The sequence below is a fragment of the Pituophis catenifer genome, unplaced genomic scaffold, assembly GCF_029215685.1.
Source record: "Pituophis catenifer annectens isolate HBS135680 unplaced genomic scaffold, rPitCat1.0.hap2 SCAF_3, whole genome shotgun sequence".
Lineage (NCBI taxonomy): Eukaryota > Metazoa > Chordata > Lepidosauria > Squamata > Colubridae > Pituophis > Pituophis catenifer.
Genome location: NW_027256883.1, coordinates 152,497,411 through 152,521,041, shown reverse-complemented (window position 1 = coordinate 152,521,041; position 23,631 = coordinate 152,497,411). Strand labels below are relative to the sequence as shown.

At 37.1% G+C, this 23,631-nt stretch overlaps 2 protein-coding genes across 6 annotated transcripts; one reads left to right on the top strand and one right to left on the bottom strand.

Moving 5' to 3' along the window:
• Window positions 1–961: 961 nt before the first annotated feature.
• TMEM59 (transmembrane protein 59) lies at window positions 962–12,131 on the bottom strand. The gene is made up of 8 exons (XM_070939530.1): window positions 11,873–12,131; window positions 7,124–7,229; window positions 5,851–5,948; window positions 5,570–5,722; window positions 4,699–4,780; window positions 3,216–3,300; window positions 1,987–2,095; window positions 962–1,632 (listed from the first exon to the last, which is right to left on the bottom strand). Exons 1-8 carry the CDS (start codon window positions 12,059–12,061, stop codon window positions 1,480–1,482), a joined length of 975 nt encoding a protein of 324 aa, XP_070795631.1. The 5' UTR covers window positions 12,062–12,131; the 3' UTR covers window positions 962–1,479.
• Window positions 12,132–13,016: 885 nt separating this feature from the next.
• TCEANC2 (transcription elongation factor A N-terminal and central domain containing 2) lies at window positions 13,017–22,974 on the top strand. 5 transcript variants are annotated; one of them, XM_070939524.1, is made up of 5 exons: window positions 13,017–13,217; window positions 13,521–13,625; window positions 15,397–15,538; window positions 16,699–16,892; window positions 22,463–22,974. In XM_070939524.1, the coding sequence occupies exons 1-5, from the start codon at window positions 13,215–13,217 to the stop codon at window positions 22,649–22,651; spliced, it is 633 nt and encodes a 210-aa protein (XP_070795625.1). In that variant the 5' UTR covers window positions 13,017–13,214; the 3' UTR covers window positions 22,652–22,974. The 5 variants fall into 5 exon arrangements, with proteins under 5 accessions (XP_070795625.1, XP_070795628.1, XP_070795627.1 ...); XM_070939527.1 differs by having other exon boundaries at window positions 13,469–13,625; XM_070939526.1 differs by having other exon boundaries at window positions 13,414–13,625.
• The last annotated feature ends 657 nt before the right edge of the window (window positions 22,975–23,631 follow it).

Below are 23,631 nucleotides of genomic sequence, written 5' to 3'. Positions count from 1 at the left end.
TGGCTTCATTTTTAATAGGCTATGGTGATATATTGATAGCAGGGAATTAGAGACTGCTTCTATTGTGAGATTATCTAGCATAGAAAGCCTTAGTTCTTCCATCTAACCTGCTTGAGGAATTTTCAGAATTGTTTTCAGAGCAGAACCTTACGTTTTGTATAATAAGATCATTGAAGTAGGCTTTGCCTACTAAAGAAAGAAAAGCTGAATATTATAAAAACTGAACTACTGGCTCTTTTAATGATTTTTTTGTAGAATGACGATTATGGTTTTGTTCATGTTTCTCACACTGAACAAATTCATTGTAATATATTAAAGAGCCTCCAACAGAGAATGTACAACTTTCTTTCAACCTACACAGGTATGTTTAATGTAACCTGTGTTTAGCATTAGAGCTGCACCTGAGAGACAGAAACATCATAAAAAGTTGGAATTCAAAAAGAAATAATGTAAAGCAATTCTAGTTGAAGTAATTAGAACAATTTAATTAATGCCTGCAAATTAAAATAAAAATAATTAATATAGTAGAAGTTATCATGTATACTAAGAGCTAATGCTCAGAAGAGTTATATTTGTTTTTTAAAAACAGTCCAGAGACAATATTTAGTCTTTTGTAGTTGTTCAGGGGTGTTTTTCCAAAATATTCTATTAACATGGAACAAAGATTTTAGAGCCTTCTTTTTAATACTAAACAAATTTCCACTGTAACACGCATGAATATATCAAATTTAATTTTAAAGGCAATAGCTTTCAATTGCATTTTCTAGAACATAAAAATATGGATAGGGAAGAACTTTTGAGAGGAAAATCATGTTTTCTACTTTATAAGTCCATTAAGTTCATGTTAAATATTTCATAGATGAAGTCAAACAAAATTTCTAGTCATATTCTTCTTTCATACAGAGAATGCTGTCTAATTTTATAAGGCTTGTTATGGAATGCAATGCAAGTGACACTCTAATATCTAGAAGGATTTTATTAAAGTTTATTTCTGGCCCACAATTATTTCAACAGAGGAAACAGGCATAAGGTTAACAAAAAATTATTTTTAGTTGTGGAAAAAAAGATGTTTGAAATGGTAAAGAGTTTGCAAGCTATGCTACAGTCATTTAATTTATCCACAGCTAAGATAACTTAAAGTGCCTTTGACTACCAAAAAGTTATTACACTTTTTGAAACAGATTCCAAATATATTTTCTGACATATGTTCATAATATACAAATGTCAATGCATAGACAAATACTTCGGACTTTTAGTAATCCAAGAAAACATAGACAAGTGTAAATGCACTACAAACTCCTTGTACCCCATGTGATTTGCTTGACTGCTGAAAGAGGCTGAATTCCATTTCTTCTTTGATTCTGCAATTTTGTTTGAATCTAAATACTAGCTAACTTATTCCAAGGCCTCTTCAATTTTAAAAAGCTACCAGAATTAACAGAAGTCAAAGAATTAGATTAATAAATCTGTTTTTCCATTTTATATTGTTGATTGAGTTAAGTTAACTTTTGTAGGCAGAGGTCCTGCTTCTTGTTCATCAGCTTTACATTTTACTATTACAAGAGTAGAAGTTGGATATTGATTCAATTTTTGTTCATTCATATACTCCAAGTCTCCATAGATACTCAGCTTCTAGAAAAAGAAAACAAAATGGGATTAAAATGGGCCATTTAATTGCAGCTTTCATAGCAGAACTATTATCTGTGGAGATACATGTATGCCATGTATATATGGAGGCTCCCAAGATGGCCACAAGCCCCTGAGAGATCACTGTGTTTCGCACTTGATGAAGCCCCTTTCTTAATATTTCTTACAAACCAAATAGATATTAAAATTGCATGCTTATTTTATGAAAGGAATGAATAATTTTATTTATGAATAATGTTGGGTTATTTACAAATCCTAACAAGAGGGTTATTTGATCACATATTTCCATCAGAAAAAATCTGAATAAAAGCCATAGCATAACATAAAGTGACAATTTACCTCAGATGGAACATACTGTTCAACAGCAGTAGTAACAGTTGCACAACAAATCCACAGCAACACAAGTATAGACAGGAGAAGAGTGGTTGTTAATATCCAACCAGAATTCCTAGAAGGTAAGAAAACAGAATATTCCTAAAACAATTGGAGGTTTATTGAAAATATTTTCTATACATTATTTCCCTGACTGAAAACTAATTTGCTCTTACATTTAAACCCAACAACCTGAATGTAGTTTCAGAAGAGTATATTTGAAAATATAGGAATTTCAAATGGTCTCCGTTTTAGGTAAGGAATAATTACAGACAGCCAACATAAAGCCAAATACTAATTGGCATAACTGTTCATTTAGAAAAAAGGCAGTAGAAGAGGTTTGACATATCTATTTTCCAACCCCCCAACTCCAAAGAATGACAGAATTGGAAGGGACCTTGGAGGTCTTCTGGACTAATGCCCTGCTCAAGCAGCAAACCCTATATCATTTCAGGCAAATTGTTGCCCAATTTCTTCTTAAAAACCTCCAGTGTTGGAGCATCCACAACTTTTGGAGGAATAAAAGTAGGGGAGGTAAAAAATTCAAAGGCTTGCCAGTAATGCCTCACTTTTTGTTAGAAAAGTAAAGAAGCATTTTTGTGACTGAAAATACTGTACACTCAGATCTTATCCATCAATAGTCCAATCTGTTCTGTATGTATTATGTCTTTTCTCCTCATTGTGACTGAAACAATTTCAAAAAACTTTAGTTAATCATAAATTTTTACTTCATCTGAAGCAGGAATGCTTGCGACAAGCTAGGATGTCAAATCATACTTTGCTCCGTAGCTAATACCCATAACTATCTAAAGTAAACCAACAAAACAATTTCTCATTAATATAATAGGCATGTTAGCATATCTCAGACTCCGTTTAGCCGGCAACATTATACACAGCTTTGCTTCAATTTGATATCACTTAGAGAACAATAGTACAGAACAGTTTGGATTTGAAAGCAGTATTCAGTGAAAAATAAAGAATGTCAGTCGAGAAGGGAAAAATGATCCTTTATGGTGCAGCTTTCTACTTTTACAGAATAACTGGGTATAGCATAAATAACCAGGTGCTGATTTCTTAAAAGTTTGGTCAAGAATCATTCAACAGAAGTCAAAACATAACTGTGTTAATTAGTCAACTTAAATGTAGGTAACTAAAGATACTACTTTTCTATTACTCCATATACCAAAAATACATACATTGAAATACATTTGAAGAAACTCTCAGTTTCATCCTTATCAAAAGATCCTTTACGTGCATGTGGTCCTCCCAAATGTAAGTCTACTGAAAAAAATCATAATAAAACTTTATTGAGCTTTTAATCATGAAATCATAGGTATATAAAGCAAACCTTTGCACCTTTCAGTCTATGTGTTAAATTATTCTGGAATAATAAGTTAAGCAAAGTTTAACAAAAAGTTAAACAGAGGGTATCAAATGCCAAAGAAAACTTGTATTATACCCTATTTGAAATATTTTCATAGAGCATTTGCAGATTGAACAAATCCATCAATGTGTTGGCATGACTGAATATAATTAATTAAAAGTATTTGCTATGACTGTTTTTCATTCTCAGTGATTCGTATGGTAATTTTTATAATGTATTGTAGATATTTTAGATATGATCTTGTCACCTTTCAAAAGCAGCAAAATTGTACAGGCTTCATAAGCAAATAAATTGTGGAGCATTAGTCTGACTGATGTGGCTTACACACTGACACACTCATACATACACTGAAATCAACAGATTGGTACAGCAAAATGATAATTACCATTGCATCTCACATAATTTTGTTAGAATCAATGAAGTTCAGTTCACTTTGGGTAAGAAAAAAATGGAATGACCTATTCCAAAATAGGATCCAGCCACATGTGTTTTCCCTAAATTATAAAATTGTGCTTTTGTTTTTTAAAATTGTAACTATTCCCCCCATACATTTTGCATCTTTAGGCTTTTTAAAAAAGGAAAAATATGACAAGTGTATATGCACACTCAGCTCCTTTACTATGCATGTTTTTCAAGTTGTAAATATTACTGTTACTAATTGTCCAGCTTTATTTCTTCCAGAAAAATCGCTGTGCTAAACATTGTGCTTTTTCTTTGATAAACTAAAACTAAAAAGTTGGTTTGTCTTTTGCTAGAAAAAAGTCCTGGAAGAAAACAGCATCTAAAAAGATATGCATATTTACATTTTTATGAGCATGCTATGTCTTGCTGGAGTTCAGCCACCAAGGCAGCTATTTTTCATTTAAAAATACGCTTCAGCTGCTTTAATATAAACTAAAAGTTGTTCTGAAGTCTAACTAGTGACATTTAGGAAGGCATCTACATGCTTAACCAGTATGTCTACAATTAGGAAATTCTTCTTGAGGAAGTAGACTTGCATGAATGCCTTTGTAAATTACCAGCAGAACTCTGGAGGGGCAGAACTCATTCATGCCACACATACAGCGAGTTTCCCCTTTTGTGTAAATAATGGCGTTTCTAGTCATTAAACTGAATTTATCTGATGTTCAATTCTATATTTTCTTATCATCAGTACAGAAAACCAATTAAAGGGTGATAAGAAATCTTAAATTGTTAATTTAAAAAAATATACCATTTTCATAAATGCATAAAAACATCTTTTCATAATCCACAATTACTTCTGTTATAGTCCCCAACTTTTTCTGGTAACTTACAAGATGTCTTAGCTAGTGAAGATGCTTTCAAATCTTGGTTTTCCTGATCAGGACTTTGTACATACTGAACATCTGGTTTGGACTGAAATTATAATAAAATCTTCAAATTAGTGTAAAAGATGTGTACAAAGTTAAAATCATCATACACAGGAGTTAATAATTTTAGTTTAAGCAGTCACATATTTATTTTATTTATTTACAGGTGGTCCTCGACTTACAACAGTTGATTTAGTGATTGTTCGAAGTTACAACGGAACTGAAAAGTGACTTATGACTGTTTTTCACTGTTATGGCATCCCCCTGGCCACATGATTAAAATTCAGATGCTTGGCAACTAACTCATATTTATGATAGTTGCAGTGTCCTGGAGTCACGTGATCCCCTTTTTTGACCTTCTGACAAGCAAAGTCAATGAGGAAACTTTACATATGACTAACTTACCAACTGCATTGATTCACAAACAACCATGGCAAGAAAGGTTGTAAAATGAGGCAAAGCTCACTTAACAAATGTCTCGCTTAATAACAGACATTTGGGGCTCAATTGTAGTCTGAAGTTTGTTTGTTTATTTATTTATTTATTTATTTGTTTGTTTGATTGATTGATTGATTTATATGCTGCCCTTCTCCGGAGAGAAGTTGAGATCTACTTGTAATTGTTTAAACAAACAAACAAACAAACAAACAAATATTTATTTTTCGTGTTTCTGGGCTACCCATCTTCCTCAAGATACATTAGTTCGTAAGCATCTTAAAGTACAAACCTAATTAATTTAAGATTAAAAAAATAGGCAAGAGTTTAATTTACAACTGAATTGGAAGCACCTTTGTACAAACCCGTTTACATTCTAGTGACACAAGTTAGCAAGTACCTGAAATATCAGTATTTTGCCATCATCAGCTTGAAGATAGAAAGTCCAGGTAGAGGTAATGAAGCTATGGGCAGTTTCCATCATATCACTCCAGAAGGATCTTACAAGGGTAAGTGGGAAGAGTCGATGAATTTTTGGCATTAAAGACATGAGCTACAAATAAAAAGTTGATTTTTTTTTTAAAAAAAGTGTTCTTTATACATGCATGTAAATTAGCTGCAGAATAGGAGTACAAGCAGTGAACTTCAACTGCTTCTGCTTTAACAGTTGAGATTACTTACTTGTTCACGTCTCAGTTCAGCATATGGTAACTGATTCTGGCATCCAAGATGGCAAGCATATTGCTCATCAGACTGGGAGGTATATGCCTCAGTACATGCTGCAAAATAACATCAATTCTCTCAGTTTTAAGGACTGCAGATTCCATAGCAGTGATGAAGCACAGATGAAACCACTATTTAATACTATTATTTTTGGACTCTACTTCTTGACACCCATACTAATAGAACATGCCAGTATTTAAAAATGCAAACTGAGATCAAACTATTTTAACATTCACAATCTGTAAACAAAATCCAAGATAACTAAATGACAGAATATTAAAAAGAGACAAGGGGAAATAATTTGGTAAAGCTTTCTGTAGATCCTTTGTTTGTAGAAGGCAGATCCTTTTATTTTTTAAAATCTCTTGAGATGTAACTTACTATACATCAGGCAAGCATGTAATCAGAAAAACCATGTAAACAAATTACAAGGGAAAAATAGAGACTTCCCATAAATGTGTATCAACACATCAACTAAGGGTCTATTCTTATGCATACTGACTTGGGAGGGGAATACTAGTCAAGCCAGTAGGGTTTACAGTTGAATAAAGTGCCACACTGTAATGCACAAGATTTCAGAAGAGTGTTATCAAAACAGAAAGCAAGCAAACCTTCACTGGGCTTATGTCATAAGCCAAATCAACCATTCGATTACTTTTTCGTGAAAAGGCAATAAGCCTTTGAATTAACTTTTACCTCTCTGAACTAAATAAATAAAAATAAATGGCTTAAGCATTATATCCCTTTTTTCTGATGTGTAAATCTTGAAAATTTTTCAGAAAGGAGAATGGGGTAAAGGAAGTTTTAGAAGCCAGCCACAAGGCTTTCTAAAACAGAAGGCTGTTAGTGGCTCTAACCACTAATTGGTAAGCTGGGAAGGGCTTGGTAGAGCTCTGCATCAGTTATTATAGGAACTGTTTTGCCTAGAGTATGTATTGGCTGTCTGTTTGAAAATGGGATAGTTACAGTATGTTTGTCTGTTAACTAGGGTAGATATTCTAATTTCGATCACTTTTTCTTTTGTGAAATAATAGTTTGCTGTGATTTGGGGGCTAATCTTTTCTTGGCACTTGGGGCTCATTCTGTCTTATATTTCATTTGCATGAAGGCCTTATGTGTCCTTTGTGATTAGGCAACACCCTCCTTGCAATTTACCAAGTTACACTCCTCTAAACTCCTCTAAACATTTGGGGAAAAAAATTATTATAACTCGAAAAAGTCACTATATTACCAGAGTCACATTCCATCTTGGTCCGGTTCAAATCAATTCCATCATCCACAAACTGACAAATTGAAAATAATCTGCAACCTCTTTGACATGCATAGAGCTCTTCTTCCTGATAATTAAATGTCAAGAAAGACACCATAATGATTTTGATAACCTTATTGTAAAAGTTCTCAATACGGTATATAACAAAATATAAAGTATATCCTGGACAATTTAACTTCTATGATATTTCAAATTGTTTCACTATGTCATTTTCAACAGAAAGACCAAGTTTTGATAAGTTCGATATAACAGCTGATGAATGCCATGGTTTAATACATTGGTTTATAATAAAAAAATATATACAAAATGTATAAATATTACCGTGTTTTCCCGAAAATAAGACAGGGTCTTATTTTCTTTTGAACCCCGTAATAAGGGCTTGGCCTTATTATCAGGGGTGCTGTCTTATTTCGGGGGTGCAGGAGGCCCCAGGTGGCCTGCGCACTCACAGCCAGGAGTCTGGCAGAGAGAGGCTCCCTCCATGAGCCGCCATCAAGCCCTTCCCCTCCCACAGTGTGTGTGTGTAGAACATGAGTGGCCCAAAGGCACCAAGCCGTGCGAGTGCCTGTCCCCGCCCCGCTTGCACACCTCCCAGGCTTCACCATGTCGATGTGGGCGAAGCCGGTAAGCACCAGGTCCTTGAGGAGCTCATAGCCAATGCCGCCGGCGCCCACCACCAGCACCTGTGCAGAAGCCACAGCCTTGGCCAACTACCCCTGCAGAGTCCAGCTCCAGCTCCAGCCATCACCATAGAGTGGGAATCACACTCCCAGAGCGGCTGCTGCCCTGGCTGGGATTTGGAAGCTGCAGAGGCAGAATTTGGGGGAGAAAAAGAAAGACTTCTGCTGCTTCTGCTGCTTTTCTTGCATGCAGCCAAAAGCAGAAGCTTTACTCTTTCCAGGTGCCCGGCAGCTGCGGCGAGGGCAGCCCCGACAGACACAGCTCGGCCGGCCCAGCCACAGCCAACGCTCCTCACCCACAGCTGAGCTTGGCTGCAGGGGGCTGGCCGGGGCCTCTGCAGGCGGAGGCAGCAGCACCAGCAACACCTGCAGCACCTCAGCTATCTCTGCTGAGAGACCAGCACCCAGCTGCGGGATGCGTCAGGCCTACCGTTGTAGTTCTCCCTGACTGCCCCACCACACAGCCACCAACTTCCGCCCGCCGTGCATGGAGGTGTCTCTGCTGCTGTTGGCCACCCTGCCAAGGAAGCTCCGGGCAGTGAAGCTGCTGCTGCTGCTGTTGTGTGTGTGTGTGGGGGGGCTTGGTAGTGTAGGCTATGCAGACGCAGCGCCTAGGTGAGAGCAGGCGGGCCGCTACCATGGCGCAGGAGCAGGCGCTCAAGGTCCAAAGTCGGTGCCATGGGAGGCAGAAGGTACGGGGGGTGCAGGAGTTTGCAGGGATGTGGCTGCCTTGGGAGGATTGGGGGATGAGGGACCTGTGTGTGCGTGTGTGAGAGAGAGGGGAGGGGGACAGAGAGAACATTGCTATCAACCCTGGATAACTCTGCAAGGTTAGATCAGATCTCTTTTTCATTCTCTTTCTATGTCACACACGCAGACCATTCTTTCTTTGACGGACACCCCTGCCAGGACTGCAAGGCTGAAGGCTTCGGATGGAGCATTTTGGGGATGTATGTCTGTGCTGCAATCCCAAGTAAAGAACAATCGGCAGGAAAAGGGGGAGGAGGCCAGCAGCTGGAGATCTGGGCTGGGTTGCATAGCCCTCGCTGGCTCAGCGGGCAGCAATTAAGGGGCTGAACCTCCGTGAGGTGACCGGGGAAGGGAAGGGCTGCTTCCTGTGCTGGCCATGCCCAGCCCCTCACTAGGGCTTATTTTTGGGGGAGGGCGTATATTTAGGGCCACCCGAAAAATCAGGCTTGGCCTTATTTTGGGGACATGTCGTATTTTGGGGGAAACACGGTAAGATATTAGAAAGATAACTTCTCAGTGTTCCAATTTCATATTCCCTTCACTATTTAACATACAAATAAAAGTGCTAGAAACATAAATAAGATGCCATGAATATGCAAATACCACTCAATATGATCCTTACCACCATAGATTAGGGAGGCAGCAGAGAACCTTATTCATAGGTTAATGAATTGATATAAACTAGAAACTGGAGTTTCATTCTGAGTAGATCAGTTGGGCCCCATCTATCGGCCAAGAAAGGAACAATACAGAGGAAGAAATTTACTCGTTCCTTTTCCTTTCTTACAAAAAAAAGAAGTTCAACTGAATGTCATCTGTTCCATGCCAACAAATTAAAGGAGAAAAATATGTGTCTGTGTCTGTGTGGATTTCAATCTTTCAGAATATGGCACACTCCAGATGTGTAGCAACTCCTACATCTCACCTGAGCTGACAATGACCTGAGCTGGGATTAGAAAGCTCTACAGGTAGTCCTTGATTTATAACAGTTCATTTAGTGACCATTCAAAGTTACAGCAGCAATGAAAAGTGACTGATGACCATTTTTCACCCTTAGTACCTTTGTAGCAGCCCCGTGATCATGTGATCAAAATTCAGATGCTTGGCAACTGGTTCATGCTTACGACCGTAGCTGTCTCCCAAGGTCATGTGATCTCCTTTTGCAGCTTTTTGACAAGCAAAACCGATGGGGGAAGCCAGATTCACTTAACAATCGTGTTACTAACTGATCTACTGCAGTGATTCACTTAACAACCATGGCAAGAAAGGTCGCAAAATGGGACGAAACTCACTTAACAAATGTCTCACTTTAACAGTAGATATTTGGGGCTCAATTGTGGTCGTAGGTTGAGGACTACCTGTATTCCACCGTTGATCTGGAAAGCACCAGCACCGAGCCTGAGACCTTGGAGAAGCACTCTTCAGAAAGGCAGGCCCTACGTTTGCTAAAGGGGTTCACGGACAACCAAAGTGGTGCTCCCCATGCCAGGAGTGAGAAGATGCCTCTCTGTCTTGCTCTGAGGAAGAACCAGAGGCTGTTTCCACGGTACAAGTAGTCCTTGAGTTACGGCCACAACTGAGTCCCAAATTTATGTTGCTAAGTGAAACACTTAAGCGAGTTTGCCTCATCTTTCTTGCCGCAGTTGTTAAGCGAATCGTCGCATTCGTTAAGTTGGAAACATGGTCGTTAAAGTGAATCTGGATTCCCCCATCAACTTTTGCTTGTCAGGACGCAAAAGCGGATCACATGACCCCCTCCAGGCACACTGCAAAGTGAACCCAGTTGCCCAGCGTTTGAATTTTGATCCATCTGACCATTGAGGATGCTGCAATAGTCGTTAAGTGTGGAAAAAAAACCCGGTCATTAGGTCACTTTTTTCCAGTGCTGTCGTAACTTTGAATGGTCAATAAATGAACTGTTGTAAGTCGAGGACTACCTGTATAATAACCCAACCTGCTTTCATTGACAACATTTTAGCATATTGTCTGCATGGTGTCCTTTCCCGTTTCTAAATCTCTCCCCCCCCTGAAATTTTTATTGTCGTGCAAACTTTAACCTAAGACTGACTACTGTTGACCTCACCCCATTCCTAAGAGGTCTGTAAAGGGCAAGCATAAAAGCACCAGTGTGCCTACCGTCCCTGTCCTAATGTTCCCTTTAATTGTATTTATTTTATGTATTCAATTCATGCTTATCTAATATATATATTATCTAATATATAATTATATATAATATACTGGATTGAATGGGGTTTTAATGGGAATTTTAGTTTCTTTTATTGTTTGAATTTTAATCTGGTCTTGCTGTCGCTTATTGCTGTGAGCCGCCCTGAGTCCCTGTGGAGAAGGGCGGCATATAAATCCGATAAAATAAATAAATAAAATAAATAAATAATATATAATATAATATTATCTAATATATTATATATACATAATATATTATCTAATATGTACTCGACAAAATAAATCAAAATAAATGTGTGTGTGTATAATATATATTATCTAATATATATTATCTAATATTATATATATATAAATATATATTATCTAATATGTACTCGACAAAATAAATAAAATAAAAATAAATAAGTGTGTGTGTGTGTAATATATAATATAATATATATTATCTAATATGTACTCGACAAAATAAATAAAATAAAAATAAATAAGTGTGTGTGTGTAATATATAATATAATATATATTATCTAATATGTACTCGACAAAATAAATAAAATAAAAATAAATAAGTGTGTGTGTGTGTAATATATAATATAATATATATTATCTAATATGTACTCGACAAAATAAATAAAATAAAAATAAATAAGTGTGTGTGTGTATAATATATAATATAATATGTAATATATATTATCTAATATATTATATATTATCTAATATATTATATATACATATATATTATCTATGTACTCGACAAAATAAATAAAATAAAATAAATAAGTGTGTGTATAATATATAATATAATATATAATATATATTATCTAATATATTATATATTATCTAATATATTATATATACATATATAATAATATATTATCTATGTACTCGACAAAATAAATAAAATAAAAATAAATAAGTGTGTGTGTGTGTTCACACACACATGGGGAAACAGAGGCACCTCCCCTCTCGACTCCTCATTCCGGCAAATCTCCCCCCCCCATTTAACCAGCCCCCCGAGAGGAGGAGGAGCCCCGCAAACCATTTGTCCAGCCGCGGCTGCTTTAGGGGAGAAGCCACCCCCGCCGCTTCTCCCATTTCTTACCTTGGGGTAGGTATGGAGCGGATAAGTGCTCTGGCACGTCCGTTGACACAGAAGCGTGTTTCCCAACGCCGGCTCAAAAGCCTCGGAGAGGGTATTCTGAGCGGGCTCCAGGTCAGCCCAAGCCGTCTCAGAGCCCAGAACGACCAACAGGAGGAGAGACCCTAAACGGTTCCGTCGCGCCGCCGCCATCTTGTTGCCAACCGCCCCCCCACAACTCCTTCCCTCGACTGTTTGTTTTTGTTACTCCCACCTTGAGTTTCCCAGTTCCGACTGGACGCCAGAGCGCCTGAGAGCTACGAATGGATTGGAACCGCTTAGTTGACTTCCGGGTTTCTCTGCCACGATTTTTTTTTCTCCCGAGGAAAAAAAAAGTAGACCTGAGAACAGACTACACTGATACTAGCCCTACAATTTAAACATTAATAAAGGGAGAGGGGAGAAGAAAGCTTACAAAGGAAGAGAAAAGTTAGTCTTTCTCGCAACCTAGTTTTATTCCACTTATTTTATCAATATGCATCGTCAGGGGCATCTTCTTCCCTTACTGCAAAGTTAAGCAGTCTTGGCAACTTTTAATATAGGTGACTTCGACTCCCAGAATCCTCCAGACCAGGAGTCTCCAATCTTGGCTACTGTAAGCCTGGCGGACTTCAAAGCTGGCTGGGGAATTATGGGAGTTGAAGTCCTCCAGGCTTACAGTGGCCAAGGTTGGACACCCCTGCCTCAGACAACATGGTGGGGGAAGATCCTGAGATTTGAAATCTAAAAATGTTGTCAAGGTTGACAAACACTGACCAATTGGATGGCAGAGAGAGATACGTTTACAGGTAGCGCCACACAACCATGTAACTGCGTAAACACTCTCCTTTGTAAGTTAATTCTCTGTCCAATCGCCATTACGTTAAACTCATAGATTTCCCCCTCCCCTCCCCTCAGCGAATGGTTTTTCCCATAACAGAAACACCACCAGGCAGCTCTCTCTCTCTCTCTCTCTCTCTGTGTGTGTGAAGGATGTGGTTACTCTAATTTTTATAACTCTATGCTCAATCTGGAAGGGCCGGAAAGTCGGTTGAAAGTGAAGCGTTGTTGGGAAATGTAGTTCCAGTGGTGTTGGGGGGGAGGTGGGAGGGTTGGGGCGAGAAGCGGAAGGAGATGCAGTTCCGGCAATTAACAGGCATCGGACAAATAATGTTTTTTCCCAAGTGAGATGCAGCTCGTCTTCCATTATCTTTTACCTAATTAATTTATTACTTTATAAGAAAACTCAAGTGAAAAGTGCCAAGAACTGTGCTTCTCAACAACGACAGAAATTCAAGAGGTCCCGATCTGGCTTGAACATCGTTTAATGGTACCCAGTTCATGCTCCCAGCAACACATTTGAAGCCTCGTGTTTTATTATTATTATTTATTATTAAATATTATTATTATTTATTATTAAATATTATTATTATTAAATATTATATTATTTTTGAGCACAGATGCTTTTACATTATTTACAGGTTTTCTGCTTTTACTTTAAACTGCAAGATCACTATTAATCTCAGTTCATTTAGGAAGACCAAGACAGTACATCATCCTTCCTTCCCTCCTTTCATACAGAACTACCGTCTTGCTAGAAGCAATTATTTGTTCCTTGTTTATGGATTATTAGATGATGGATAAATTTGTTATAAGAACACCCAGAACTAAAGGAGAACCAACAGAGAACGATCCTGGGAAAAAGGTTTATAAACAAGCTACATTAGAATCTCTAAAGGTAAGTTTCAGATAGTTTCCCAAATATACTACCGGCAATTGCATTGTAATAATTTAGATTTCTTTCTTTGATTTCAAACAACATGACAGTATTTCTGAAGGGATAAATTGTAAAGCTAGAACTGTTTCCTAAAATATGTATTTAAAATCCAATAGGGCAATCGGTGCTGGGGGGATGGGGGGGATTACAAGAAAAGCCTATTTTTTCATACAAAGAAATATCATTAACAAAAATATCACAAGCTTGACTGTTAACTTTTCTGGAACCCTGTAATTTCAGTATATGATCCAAATAAAACATCTCAAAAATAACTTTTTAATTTTTTTTATCAGCCCAAGTAACCTTTCAAAGAATAATGAATAAATTTTATTAAAGTTTTAAGAAATATTTATACTTTAAATCAGGGGTGTTAAACTGGTGGCCTGCAGGCCAGATGTGTCCGGTGCAGGCCACGCCCACCTCAGCTCCGTGAATGGGGAAAATGTCACGAAACGTCACGTGACGGCAACATGACGTGGCGAATTTGACACCCGTGCTTTAAATGGATTGAACAACATTCTGGAAAAAGTTTGGCCAAAATGGAGGTTCAGTGAAGCTGCAAAAACATATTGAGAAGAATTATAACATCAAACGTAGTAATAATATCAAATGTAGCTTTTACCTTTCAGAATGGACGCAAGGAAATCAAATGAGATAGCTTCTCCAGCGATACTTACCTTGGTTAGCAGCTCAGCACATTTATTGTTTGCCTCCCATAAAACTGGTTTTAATAACTCTTCCTAGTAAAGTAAAATTATTCATTTGAAAAATTGAGCTATCAGGTCAAAATGAAATTAATTCAAACTAATTTAAAAATTAATGAGCATTTTGAAAAATGTAATGTATTTTCACATTAATGGGGTAGCATTTTAAATTATATAACTACTATATTTAGAAAGTATTTCCAATCAACACCTATTTTAGCAGTTTCAAAAGACAAAGCAATAATCTGAAAAAAATTGTTGTTTTAAGTTTTTTTTCTTTTAAGAATAATACTTACTAAAAAAGGAAATTTTAAGCATCCAAATTTATTTTAGTTGGGGTTTTTTTTGCTCAGTTTTCTTTTTTTGGTAAGTTTTTCTCAGCATATCGCATCCAAGCTGCTTCAAGAGAAATCTTTTAATTATTTATGTGACTTGTTTATTCTTCAACAGTTAAATGAAGTGGGAAGAGTTTAAAAATTAATCAGAAGAAAAGAAAAATCTTTAGGAAGAGAAAATAATATAATTTCATAAGGAAGAGAGCAGTGAAAAACTTTATTTTGTAGAGGAATAAATCAGAAGAATATGAACGATGCGAAACAGATACAGCAGTGTAGCGGGGGGGAATGACAGTTAATATGTGTTTGGGGCCAAGAGAGCAAAAGCAAGCAAGTGCATGTTTAGTTTCGGTAATAGTGAAGAATCGTGTAGTTGACAACATTATGTGGCGTTCTCATATTTTTATGAGGAGTCTTTGCTCTACGCACTCTCAGAATAGTAAATGAATTGAAGATGGCAGCTTAATGAGTTGATTTTGCTTTCTAGATTTCACTCACTTTATATCAGGGACTTGCTGTGAAACAAGTACTCATCTGTGTGGATTATCCGATTTTCTGTATTTGACTTGTCCATCATCATCAATAATTTAGAGGGCAATAACGGCACTGTTTGCTGACAGAAAGCACAGAAAATGAGTTTGCAGTAAATATGTGTGCCTCATTCTAGCTCCTAATGATGGGTTTCTTTCCTAGAGAGTGGTAGTTGTAGAAGATATAAAAAGATGGAAATCCGTACTGGAGCTTTCAATTCAACCTAAGGAGAACCTAATTGAGGCCTTGATGGAGTTAAAGAAGAAAATACCCTCCAAGGAAATTTTGCTTTCAACGAAAATAGGTAACAATTTGCTTTTTATATTCTGTCAGGAGAGGCTGGAATTGTGGGAAATTGGGACAGTTCAATTATAAAATGCTAAGCATTTAGAAGAGGTAGTCCTCGTCTTACGACTACAATTGAATCCAAAATTTATGTTATTTTTACGACCCTTCTTGCCACAATGGTTAAGTGAATCATCACAGTTGTTAAGTTAGTGACACAGTTATTAAGTGAATCTGGCCTCCCCATTGACTTTGCTTGTCTGAAGGTTACAAAAGGTAATCCCATGACCCCAGACACTGCAGCCATCATAAATACGAGTCAGTTGCCAAGCATCTGAATTTTGATCACGTGACCATGCTTCAGTGGTGGTAAGTATGAAAAACTGTTGTAAGTCACTTTTTTCAGTGCTGTTGTAACTTTGAACAATCACTAAATGAACTGTTGTAAATCGAGCACTTATCTGTTCACATATCAAAGCCACTAACTTAAGATGCAGCTCTCAGAGTCTTTGGAGAAGTTGCATCTAAGATGTAGTTTGAAATGTTCAAAGGGGAAAAATTATACATGGGGAGTAATCATACTGATTTAATTAATACTTATTTAAATTCTGGGTTCAGTCAAGTTTAATATTGGTCCTGGTTCTGCCCTTTGCATTATCACCCTAGGATTTCTTCAAATGATAAATATTTCCCTCTGTCAATCAAGCTGCATCTCTAAATACACACACACACACACACACACACACACACACACACACACAAACAAACATAGAAACCACCAAGCATTCAGAACAATGCCTTCTTCATTTTCCCCTTCTGTGCTCATGGAGCTTATTTTAATTGCTCCTCCTGAGTTACAGTCCCAAAATAGCTTTCAATTTATTTTAGATGTCACGAAGTAGACAATTTCTAGGAAAGCCACATTTGAATCCCCCCCCCCTTTCTCCCAATTCCTCTCTGTTGCTAAATCTCCATGTCACAATGGGTCTCAAAAAATAGTAATAATAATAATTCTGGTTTGGGAATAGATGCCACAGCAACCAATTGCTCTTCATTGAGCAGGATTTCTACATTGCAGTGGCAGCAGTAAAAAGAAAAAAGATGTTTTTCAGCTTTGCCCCACATTCCAACATCCTATTCAATGCTACCATGTACTCTATATCTTTAATTTACTTCTAGGTCATACAGTGAATAAGATGCGGAAACACCCGGACCAGGATGTGGCCACTCTTGCAAAAGAGGTCTACACCGAGTGGAGAAGTTTTATTAAAAACCACTCAAATAGACCTTTAATTGAAGTCAGGAGTAATCCCAGAACAGAGGGCCTGAGACAGAATGCCCGGAAGCTACTAGCAGAAGCTCTAGAACTCGAGGTAATGTGTCTGTCTTCATAATAAATTTCTAACAAATAGCTTTTCTTTGTAGCCTAAAATTACTATTTCGTTATTTGTGGGACTGCTTTTCTCATATTATTTGTTCCCAACTCACATGCTCTAATAGGATAGGTATGATGCAGGCCCCTTTCCAGAAGCACTCTCATATAATGGGACCTAGGACCCTTATGGGGCATATACCCTTTGTAATGATCTTCACTCTGCCCCAACAAATTAGCTCTGACCCTATTACCTTTGTTGAGCCAGGGTGATAGATAAACCTATTCTTTGAGAGGAGGAGGGTGTGTTGATGGATCCTGACTTTGTTGTTGTGGAGTTCTTGCATTGATGATGTTACCTAGTTTATTCATTTATCAAATTTATTTATATGACCCATTTCACTCTATAAGTGACTCTGGCCAATTTACAATAATACCGAAAGCAAACCATTGGGTAATGAATCGTCTGCCAGCAAACAACCAAAGAGCACTGGGAACTTCACAGTTCAACCCTGAGCAACATCTCTTCTATTATACGCTATTGATATGTTGATTTTTGTTGTTGATAATGTTGGTTTCAACAGTTATTTGAGCTTTTCATTTGGTTATTTTCCTGTACATCATCCAGAGTTACAATCATATAAGACAGGCAGCCATACACTGTAAATTTTCTAACAAAATAATCAGCTGAAGTTAGATGGCAGGCATTCAGATGCAAAAATTGATGTCCTTGAAGACAAGTTGCTTTTCAGTTTGAAGGAACAGATGATAAATCCAACACTGGCTTAGTTTTGGCTTCCTTATATTTCAACAAATTCTCTATCTCTTAAAAAAACACCCCACAATCAGTTTGTTCATTCCTCCTCTTCTCTTGAATTGCATTTTAAGAAAGTGACATCAACTTTCAGATAGGTTCAGCTAATCTTAAAAAATTCACTCTGACTTCATCCATTTAGACAAGGAGGGAATGAAAGTAGCAATAAACATTCTACATAAATCACAAGTTGATATTCAAAAGTTACTTATTGACAAGTAACTTGCCAATAGGACCTTTTTACCCCCCAGAAGGTACTTTAGTTATGGTGGTGGTAGAAAACTATATTTATTGAATTTGGTTGCTGGTTGTTACTATGATATAACATGCCATTTTGTCTTGATAGCAGAGATTAAAGAAAGAACAAAACAATAGAGAAGATAAATGTATAAATTGCAGATAGTGGAGGTTGAAACCTTGTGGATCATTGAGGAGACTGCAATTATTTCTTTTACTTCTATAAACTGCTCAGAGTCACCCTAAATGAGTTGGGTGGTCATAAAAAATGTTCTTAATAAATAAATAAATGAGTAAAAAACCCAGTTGTAGTATACTGTTGAGGGAAATGCATTCTCTATAACTTTTCCTTATTCCTGTGTACCTACCCATAACATCCAGTCAAATATTTGTTATTACTCGTTTTTAGTGAAGCGGATCCATACGCATTCCTCTGGAGTAGCTGCAATCATAATTTCATTTAAAATGTTTTGTACTTTTGCTTCACACAACTCCCAGAGTGGCCCAGGAGGATCATAAAAACAATATCAACTGCAATAAATTGAAATATAAAATCAGCTGAAACAACAAAAGCATGACAGAAGTCTAAAACCAGAAGAAGGAATAAAATATTTTAAAACCTACTTCAGTCATGTGCTGGAAGGCCTCAAGAAATAAACATCATTTTGGGCCTGTTGCTGAAGTGATATCAGAATTAACTGCTTGTTTACAACAGAAAAGAGCCTTTATTTCACCACTGTAGCCTTATTTCAAGAAGCAGCACAACTATTGGCTTGGGACTGAGTTTACAAATCATGCTTAGCCATAATGTGATTTGTTTTGGATTGGCATATTGTGCAAATAAAATATATTGCGCTTTGTAAATCATGGTTTATAGCTTAACCTGTTACATAATCTCAATTGACTATGATCAGTTCAGTGAAATACAATTGAACAAATTATTATCCAGCATTATGTAGTCATTTAGGAAATCATTTGAAAGAAAAGAAATATGTAAATGTGTAGTTATTATTTTATGTGCAATGTATAATAGTGGTCTCCTGTCTAGATATTCTACATCTCTCTAGATGGTCTATATTTCAGGCAAGCCTTATATCCGTAATTAAATGTTTGTAAATCAGAGTTTATTGTGAGACCCTACAGAGAGGGTCAATAGTGTACAAAGTGATGGTAAATATCAGCTCCCTACGGTACCCTTACGTAATGAACACAACAAGGATTCTCCCTGAGCTTAATGACCAGCTTGCTTGCTCTATTAAACTCCATAATAATTATCCTTTTAAATGAATTCATTAATTATCCTTTAAATGGCATGTCAAGGCACTGAAAGACTACAAAGCAAAATTTAGAGGCAGTGCTTTTATTCCTTATCAACTTTGGTCAGAAAAATTATGCCCTCCTGTTTTGTTAAGAAGACAGCAGCAGGCCCTGGAGCTAAAACGTCAGAAGCTTGGTAAACCAAATTATGAGTTGGAATCATCAGTTGTTGCCCACAGTTTTTCAGACAGATGCGTAACATTGCAGTGATTCTAGTCAGGCTTAACTGCGGAACTAGTTTAACAGTGTTGTACATATTATAAATATTTTATATATGAAAAAGTGAGTGCACAGATTCAATGGCAGTAGTTACACAAATATCTACATTTCACTTTTAAGCTGAGTTTTTTTAAAAAAATTCCTCCAATTAAATTGTAAGACATTTCACTATTTCTCACTTTTCTCACTGAATATAGTCACATGTTAAAAGATGTATATCAAGTGTCTACTTTTTAAAAAAATATATCTAGATGCAGGTGTACATAGAGCGGGCCCAAAGCAGCAGTCCAGCAACCCAAGTGCTAAGCAATCTGAGGAGAACCTGCTAAGCCATAAAATGTTTTTTTTTAAGTCACAATGATTTATACCATGCTAAACCAAAGTCAAAAGAATCTGCATTGCTATCACTTACTGTAGAATATTTATTATTTTATTAATAAGATTTGTAAGGCCACTAACTCAAAACTCTGTGACTCTGGGCAGGGTACAGCATAAAAACAAACAAATCCTTCCCAAACCACCAGGCTCAAGATTGACTCAGCCTTCCATCCTTCCAAGGTCCGTAAAATGAGGACCCAGCTTGTTGGGGGCAATATACTGACTCTGTAAACTGCTTAGAGAGGACTGTAAAGCACTGTGAAGTGTTATATAAATCTAAGTGCTATTGCTTTTGCTTAAACATATGCAATATATAAATATAAAATGGTGATCAAGCAATAGAACAGAACAACTACGAGGAAAGATTCTCGCTCAACTGGCCCTTAATGCTGAGGGGAAGAGCCAGATAGTTTTTCTAAAAGTGAGCAGAGTTGAGGCCTGTCATATGATGGAGTGGAGATTGGAGACCATTCCAAAGAACATGGCAACTATAGAAAAGGCATGGTTCTAGGGTCCCATGAGAAGGAAAAGAAGAAATCTGGAGTTTATATTCCCTGTGGGAGTATGTGAGGCAGACAGATATTCTTGGGAGAAGATAATCTTTCAAGTAATTTGGTCGTGTGCCATGTAGGGCTTTTAAGGTGATAATTGGTATCTTGAATTGCATCTGGAAGTCTATTGGAAGTCAGTGCATATCATGGAGAATAAGTGTTTCATGGGAATAGTGAGATGTGTCCATAACTACGGTACCTGTGCCACTGCTCTCTGGACCATCTGATGCTTCCTGATGGTCTTTGGTGGCAACCCCATGAGGCATAAGAAGTCCAACAATTTTACCACTCCTGTGATTTTGTGTAAACTGTTTATATATGCCTAACTATAAAACAGTGCTTCCATTTTTAAAGTTACATGCTAACAAATCACAGTTATTTTTTCATCTTTTAACTTGGTTTTATGATTGTAGTATTGTTTCTGTTTGAACAAAACAGTTACTTTTATAGATTTTACTGAAGGACCAGAAAGAAACCTACTAAAACAAATACATAGCCATAGACTTTTATTGCAGGATACAATGGGAAATATTTATTCTCAGAGGGATAGCATCTTGACATATTTCCCTAGCCTTGTAAAAAAAGTTTGTACTGCACCATATCAGTCTTCCCTGGCCTTGCACATATTTTTGGTGTTTTGGCTTTTTAAAATCATATACACGAAATAGCTATAATTTAAAGAATACACAGCTATTTTAGCAGGAAGGGGAATATATTCAAATGTCCAGAATAAGAAATGTTAAAAGCTTATTAGAGTAGACACAATTTTAATTAAATATGTATGCATATACTGTATGTAATAATTTAGATGGAATACATGATTCAGTTTACTTTATGGAAGCCGGTTTTACATTTTTACATATAAATGAAATGAAGATTTATCTGTAATTTCCTACACATTTAACCCTGGCATTGTTACACTGGAAAAAGGATACATTTGTCTTTACAGTATCTCCCTGCTGTTGAGCATGGGAACATATTGACAGCTGCATAAGTAAAACAAGTAAAATACAATGAGCTATGAGCTCAAACTATAGGTGTATGATTTGCTTAGGCTGGATCCCAGCAGTGTTAGAGTAAGGCATATCATATCTGTTCAACTCTGGTCAATATTCATTTCTAAAGTGAACTTGAAGCTTGATAGTAAATACTGTACACATTATTTGAATTTTCTCATATGAGATATTGCTAAGAAGACAGACGTATAAATCAGCAGAGCAGTTAGAAAAAGCACTCATATAAGTGACAGTGATTTTGAAACCGACAAGATATTCTAAATAATTGGAAAAGTGAGTTTGGGAATATGCGCTTTAAACTCACAATTCTGCAAAGGTACCATGATCAGTAATTCTCTCCAGTAGGAATAAGTTATTCAATGTAAATGAAAACTAACAACATCATTCTGGGTATAAGTTGCAGTTGAGTGTGATGAGGTTATGCCCACAGTGGCTGTAAAATAATATAAGATAAAGTGGAGTCTCCTTAGTTCTGTGATACCAATAATCAAAATGAAATAACCCCCTTTTTTTTTGTAGGCAGTAGCTGCTTTTATTTTATTTTGATATTGCTTCTTTAGATATCTCATTGTATATAGCTGGGCACATGCTGAAGCCGGACTTCAAAATTAATGCTTTAACAAGTCCTTTTCTGTTTTCTTGATCATAACATACACAGAGTCTCCATTTTCTTTTACAGCCTTGCCACTCAGTTTTGTGAAGGATTCAGAGCATCTAGGATTTGGTGTTGGAGTAGTCTAAAACCCCAGCAGAAATCACTATTATTGGAAATGGTACTCCTCCATTCATTAATTGCTTTTGAGTTTGAGACCCCAGGCTGACTACAGATTACTTTCCTGTTGAACTGAGAAAAACAAAACAGGAACTGACCACACAGCCTTATTCTTTAATTGCTGCAGTGAAATGAAATTGCTCTTCCTGTTTAACTTGTGATGTGAATTTCCTTGTTTGAGCTGATTAAGAAACCACCTCCCTTGCAAATGCTTAGTCTCCTTATTAAATATAAGGATCTCATTTCTTACTTACTTTCTGTTTTCAGATTGGTCACCTGCTGGCAGAAAATATTGAGCAAGAAGCTTTTTATCTCTCTTCCCATCTCATTAACACGTCCTACCGCAGGACTGTGCGGGCGCTCGTGTTCTCTTTGAAGCACAATCCTGAAACTCGCTCACAAGTGCAAAGTGGAGTTTTGTCGGTGAAGATGCTTGTCCAAAGGCACAAAAAGTGATTCATATACCTCTTGAAGATTTGGAGGATGTACAATGGCATAAGTATTCCAAAACATGGGACTTATTTTTTTTTGTGGACTAAGTATGTTTTGGATCAATAATAATGGAGAAACATGTATATTTAAAGAAGTTTAAAATTGCTGGCCCAATCATCATTTGAAGCAAGTGGTGGTATGCAAGATTGGGTAAGAGCCTTCTTCTATCTTACAACAATCTAGAAAGCAATCTCTTTTAGACAGTAGAGTCTGCAACTTTTGTAGTATGCCAGAAACTTACAAGAACTGAAATAAAATGAAAAGTGATCATGGTAGTTAACCCAAAACTAGTATATCTGCTGTTCTTCACAACTGCATCAATCTGTAGTAAGGTACTCCAATATATGGGGACCACCTCCAGGAAAGTCCGTACTGTATATCTCTGTGTTCCCTCTCCCTTGATCTCATCAGGGATGGAATCTTGATAAACCCCTCTTGGGAGGTTGGCAGATTCTGGTCAGGAGAGCCAATCCTGCAAGTTCAGAGATGCCAAGCTGTTTAGGGTTACGGGCATCTCAAATTGGATCCAAAAGCCCACCAGCGAATCAACCTCAACATAGGTGTCACCCTGTTGATCCTGTTTCCACTCTGCACTTAATAGCAATAGCACTCAGACTTATATATCACTTCAGCATGCTTTACTGCCCCCTTTAAGCGGTTTACAGGGTCAGCATATTGCCTTCAACAATCTGGGTCCTCATTTTATCAACCTCAGAAGGATGGGAGGCTGAGTCAACCTTGTGCCGGTCAGGATTGAAGGAATCAAACTCCTGCCAATGTGAGCAGAGTCAGCCTGCAGTACTGCATTCTAACCACTGCGCCACCCTGGCTCATACGGCCAGCTTAAGGCCAGCTTCCAGAGAGTACAGGTAGTTCTCGATTTGTGACTGTTCAAAGTTACAACGGCACTGAAAAAAAGGGGCTTATGACCATTTTTCACACTT

Excerpts from the sequence above, each read along its gene's own strand:
- TMEM59 (XM_070939530.1), bottom strand. The coding sequence starts at position 12,061 with ATGGCGGCGGCGCGACGGAACCGTTTAGGGTCTCTCCTCCTGTTGGTC. Across the intron at positions 4,781-5,569 it reads GCAAAATACTGATATTTCAG|TCCAAACCAGATGTTCAGTA; the intron begins GTACTTGCTAAC and ends TTATAATTTCAG. Across the intron at positions 2,096-3,215 it reads TTCTTCAAATGTATTTCAAT|GAATTCTGGTTGGATATTAA; the intron begins GTATGTATTTTT and ends CTTACCTTCTAG.
- TCEANC2 (XM_070939524.1), top strand. Across the intron at positions 13,626-15,396 it reads CTACATTAGAATCTCTAAAG|AGAGTGGTAGTTGTAGAAGA; the intron begins GTAAGTTTCAGA and ends TTTCTTTCCTAG. Across the intron at positions 15,539-16,698 it reads TTTGCTTTCAACGAAAATAG|GTCATACAGTGAATAAGATG; the intron begins GTAACAATTTGC and ends ATTTACTTCTAG.